Source organism: Nasonia vitripennis, chromosome 2, assembly GCF_009193385.2.
Source record: "Nasonia vitripennis strain AsymCx chromosome 2, Nvit_psr_1.1, whole genome shotgun sequence".
NCBI lineage: Eukaryota > Metazoa > Arthropoda > Insecta > Hymenoptera > Pteromalidae > Nasonia > Nasonia vitripennis.
Genome location: NC_045758.1, coordinates 33,787,751 through 33,792,883, shown reverse-complemented (window position 1 = coordinate 33,792,883; position 5,133 = coordinate 33,787,751). Strand labels below are relative to the sequence as shown.

The 5,133-nt window shown below is 44.0% G+C and overlaps 2 protein-coding genes across 3 annotated transcripts; both read right to left on the bottom strand.

The window, feature by feature from the left end:
- Positions 1–1,374: 1,374 nt before the first annotated feature.
- On the bottom strand, positions 1,375–2,734 carry LOC100120403 (probable 5-hydroxyisourate hydrolase R09H10.3). Of its 2 annotated transcripts, XM_008218062.4 has the most exons (3): positions 2,438–2,734; positions 1,695–2,360; positions 1,375–1,633 (listed from the first exon to the last, which is right to left on the bottom strand). In XM_008218062.4, the coding sequence occupies exons 2-3, from the start codon at positions 1,886–1,888 to the stop codon at positions 1,414–1,416; spliced, it is 414 nt and encodes a 137-aa protein (XP_008216284.1). In that variant the 5' UTR covers positions 1,889–2,360; positions 2,438–2,734; the 3' UTR covers positions 1,375–1,413. The 2 variants fall into 2 exon arrangements, with proteins under 2 accessions (XP_008216284.1, XP_008216285.1); XM_008218063.4 differs by lacking the exon at positions 1,375–1,633 and having other exon boundaries at positions 2,077–2,360; positions 2,438–2,717.
- A 900-nt stretch (positions 2,735–3,634) lies between these two features.
- LOC103317921 (probable 5-hydroxyisourate hydrolase R09H10.3) lies at positions 3,635–4,543 on the bottom strand. Its single transcript, XM_031925075.2, has 2 exons — positions 4,231–4,543; positions 3,635–4,157 (listed from the first exon to the last, which is right to left on the bottom strand). The coding sequence occupies exons 1-2, from the start codon at positions 4,419–4,421 to the stop codon at positions 3,929–3,931; spliced, it is 420 nt and encodes a 139-aa protein (XP_031780935.1). The 5' UTR covers positions 4,422–4,543; the 3' UTR covers positions 3,635–3,928.
- Positions 4,544–5,133: the final 590 nt, after the last annotated feature.

Here is a 5,133-nt window from a genome sequence, read left to right as displayed (position 1 = left end):
GAGCGGCGCATTAACCACCCCAGGGCCAGCTCTCGTTCGCTCCTTTGAAAAAGGCAATAATGGGCCGTTCGCGCGTAACGGGCGATTTTCCGTGCGCTACACTCTTTTTTTTTTTTCTCAACGGCAGCCGTGTGTACGCGGAGGAGGGAGATTGGTTACGAGTAGCGCAGAGAGAGAGAGAGCGAGAGCGAGCAGTTTTTCGTAACCTGATAAATAAGGAAAAGCCAGGGGGTTACACGTCGCCGGCCGAACAATGAGTCGTGCGCCCCAGGTTAATATGCGGGCAACTAAACACTGGAGCCGGACAATGCCAAGATTTATAGCTCGACACATACGCCGCCGCCGCCGCCGCCGCTGCTGACCATTGTCCAGCGTGTGCGGATCGCTCGACCCCATCCCCGCGCGTGCGATGCACGAGTTACGGCTCTTTCTCGCTTTGATCTATTTTCTATTTCGAATTTTTCGCCCGGCGAGAAACCGATGCCTCGTGTGTGTGTGTGTGTGTGTACTCTGTTTTTCGCCCTTTCGAGCATCAGAGCTGAGGACGGCTGCGCGGGAGACTCGAGAGACTGCAGCGCAACAGATTCGATCTGGCTGCGTAAACATATCGGCGCTTTGCGCCCAACGGCTGAACGGCTCTGCACATACGCGTCGTTACTCTCGTGTCGCTTTTTTACTCACACTTGGTTAGTGCGATAATCCGGCAGTTTGCGCACGCTATAGAGATACATGGCAAAAATCGATTTCCCAGCGAAATCCGAGCCCGTGCAAGCATAAATCAAGGCTCCGCACGCGTCCATCTCTCTCTCTCTCTCTCTCGTTCTCTAAAATCGAGTGTAAAGCGTATACATATACATATTAGAGTGCGAGAGAGAGAGAGAAGAATGGACAGCGCGCGTGCACGCGCTCACACGGCCTTCGCACTCGTTCAATGTCGCGCGTACGGGCATTAAAGGGAAAAGAGATTTTTCGGGAAAAGTCGCTCACTCGACGCTCCGCTCGCGCACTCGTTTACTCAGCAGTCCGGCCCGACTTTTGTCGGACTCGGTGGGAGACGATTCCGCTTGCCCCCTTTTTCAATATATAAACCTCTCGCGCGTATACCGAACTGCGACGATTAATCGTTTTTCACCGATTTTCGGACGTCGTTACGCCGAAAGGGAGAGAGAGAGACTCGTTTGACAAAGGAAGGGCTCGCGTTTTTGTTCGAGTGCGAGTATTTATGCGACTCGACGGCGCGCTCCAATTTCCAAAAGTTTGGAAAAATAAACGCGCGACATGCTGCCTAAGAATAATGGACGCGTGTGCGCATATACGAGCTGTTATATAACTCTACCCAAGGGATAAGCTGCTTTTGGGAGATAAAGCCGGATATCGATTTTCTTCGCAGTCATTTTATTCGTTTAATTCTGTTTAATTGAACACTCCTAGATAGGTACCGTAGCCGTACTCGTCCAGAAGAACGGGGAAAGCGTATCTCTTGAGCAGACTGCTGACCACGAAGGTGATGTCCACGAAGGGGTAAAAGGTCACGTTGTAGTGATTCCTGACGTCGTAGCGCAGCTTGTAAGTTCCCCTCGCGTATTTGTACTTGGTCGAGGTGAAGTCGAGCTGTCCGTTGGCTTCGGTCTTTCTATAAGTATACTCTATGTTCCATAATTACTGTGTATTATAATTAATTCATATTCGATTACCCTTTGCTGACGATGATCCAGTCGTCGCCTCGGAGCCTGGAAAGCGTGAGAGGCAAATTCGGGATCCCCTGCGCCGTCGTCAAGTCTCTTATGGAAGCGGTGATATTGTAATTGTAGACCTCATTGGCACCGACGCTAAAATCCGTTTGCAATAACGCAACGAGCGCTACGAGGTGAACCGGATTGAACCTCATTTTTTATAAAAAATCTTGCTCGAAATGTATTGTACCAAAGCAGGCTCTGCGCGCACTGCACTGACTCGCAATAAAAGGTGCTTCAACGTTTATAATCGGATTTTAATCGTTTCCCTGTTATATCTTATCAAAGCGAACGTGGTACGCTTAAGTGATTCTTAATAGAAAGACCGCAACATTTTTCCAAATATTTCTCTCTCAATAATTCACTTTATTTATAAATATTTCACAAAGTACACATCGCATCTGCATTTAATTGGACACCCCCTTGTAGGTACTGTAGCCGTACTCGCTCAGTAGCACAGGAAAGGGATAGTTCTCGAGAACACTGCTGACGTCGAAAGTTATGTCTATGATAGGATAAAAAGTCACGTTGTAGTGATTCCTAAAGTCGTAACGCAGCTTGTAAGTCCCGGTCGTGTATTCGTACTTCCTCGAGGAGAAGTTGAGCCCTCCGGTGGCTATAGTTTTTCTGAAAGCATAATATAATTCCAAGAGCGTAATTTTCATTTATAAATTTATAAAATCACGTTTCGTCAAATGCAGTACCCTCGGCTGACGACGATCCAGTCGTCGGTGTCTCTCAGTCTGAAAAGCGTGACCGGCACATTCGGAATTCTCCGCGACGTCGTCAAGTCTCTCACGACGACGGAGATATTATACCTGTAGACGGTGTCGGCATTAGCACCGAATACAAAACTGATTTCCAGGGCGACGAGCGCGATAAGGAGACTAGGATCGAATCTCATTTTTTATGAAATTGTAGAAACGTGCTGGACAATCTCTTTTTCCTACTAACTAGCGATGAAAATCGCTTCGACTATTTATAATCGTATTATAATGTCCTATATCGTTTCTCTTATCAAAGCAAACAGCACGCGGTAGAGACACGTGGACAAGTGCGCGTTACGTTTGTTTTTTATAAAACTAGGAATGAAGGCGCGCTTCGTGCGCTCTTGATTATATCTCTGTCTAATAACACTGGTAGAAAATCTATTATAAATGTTGGGCGGCACACTAACGTCTGCTCATATTTTATAAGCATGTAACATCCCTCAAAACTATATTTTAATATATATTAATAATGCTCAATGTCGTCATCATTGGTTTGAATAGTGAATTTGAAGAAAAGTTCAGTATAAGAGTCAGTGGGTTTGTCTATCATTACAATGCCATTTATTTGCATTATAAAAAAGCTATACAACTGAAATTTTACACAGATACTTACTATGCTACCTAGAAAACATGTAACCTACATGATTATGATTTAACTGTTTTCATTCATATTTTCACATCGAGGCCCATATGAATTTTTTAATTTAGCGTATCAAATTTTGCTTGTAAACAGTTACACAGAAACTACCATCTATAGCACATTGTATTTCTGGTTTCCAGTGTATTTTTACATGAAGAAAGTGATAAGTATTTTATCCAGGTTACATATTTCTAGGTAACATAGGAAGTGGCAGTGTCATATTTTAGTTGTCTAGTAGCCTTTTTACAATTCAAAGAGCATTGTATAATGATAGATTTAAACTTACTCACTCGGATACTGAACTTTTATTTAAATTCACCTCTCAAACATCACCGTAGGCTACTTTGGACACAGAGACACAGTATATCTTCAAACTCTGTATTCTTTTAATTGAACTTCTCACTGACATTAAAAAAAAAAGTAAATAATATTCACATACTTTATTACTACTTCAAATAGGGTTAGGGTGCCACTTTTCAATGACTAGACACTCTTGGTAATGATTAATTTTTACTAAAATTTCTTGCTAGTTATATTACATATATTTTATCTGTTATCAAGGTTTCCACATTTCATTTTAAACACCTCAAACATTTCTACCAGGGTTATGAATTTAAAGCGCGGTTCTGATCTCGTTGCCTAGGCAACCAACCAGCAACCAATCAGAATCACGTATTAAATGCTTCACAGCAAAGGCCATCATTTTTTTAAGAGAGGAGATCTTCGTCGGTTCACTTTATTTTCGAGAATTACAAAATACACCTCATACTTTAGATACGAAATATTTATGAGCCGCGGTAGGTGCTGTAGCCGTAGGCGTTGAGCAGCAACGGGATGTGATAGTGCTGGTTCGTGTCGTCGATGTTGAAAATAATATCTATAACCGGGAACAGCGTCTCCTGGCCAGCTGCGCTGTAGTAATCCTTGGCCCCGACGGTAAATTTGTAAATTCCCTTCGTGAATTTTAGTGTGGAAGACGTGAAATCGGTCAACCGACCGCTGGCTCCCGTTTTCCTGAAAGAAAAAAGAAGAAGCTAGTATTCAAAGTTGCCTTATCGAGCGATATCGTATCGAGTTATCGACTCACCCTTGAGACACGAGTAGCCAGTCATCGTTGCTTTTCGATTTGTACAACTTCACCGGCGCTTCGTTAGCTCCGCTTCCTTTGCCAGTGTCGATGACGTGAATGGAAATATCGAACCTATTGGACTGGCCCTTGACACGGTCGCAGAGGGCCAGAGTCGCCAGTGCTAAAAGAAGCCCGTGACAGAGCTTCATTTTCGCAAAGATAAAAATTGCAATATTCGAAACTGTCGCTCTGCGCACTGCTTTGGGCACAGACTAAGCTCGACGCCATGTCCGTAGTCTGTTTTATGTATTATGTGGAATACGAATCTGGTATATCGTGAACGCTTGATTGCTCTTTTTATCAATGCAAACGCCACGTGACACTCGCCGCTTAATGTCCTCCAGCGATAAATACAATAACTTATAAAAGTAGGCTACGTGCGATTGTTTTGATTGGAAAATTATTGCGTGTAACGGCGTTGACAGATTGTTCAAACAGAGGTAAATATGAAATTCGAAAAACAGAAAAAGTAATTAATCAGCTCTTAAAGCAGCTCCGAGTATATATATCTCTCGCGCTAATAACCCCGGAGCCTTTTTTTCGAACATACGGGCGTATATAGGGTCGAATTCGATCCATCCTAATACCCAATTAAAATTTCCCTGTCCCGCAGCCAACTGTCTTGTTTTCCCGTCCTTAGACACGCGCACCGCGTATACGCCCTCTCTTCTCTCCCTCCCTCGTCAAACTAACCATGAAACAAGATAAAACCTCACCGGACTATCGTCGCGCAACATTCACGATAATTCGGCCTTAAAAAAGCGTGTAAAAGGACGAGGACTCAATCGACGCGGCATGTTTACCAGCCGATCCGGGGGCTTAGCACCTTTCGTACCGGGGGATTAAAAAGCAGCCGGAAAA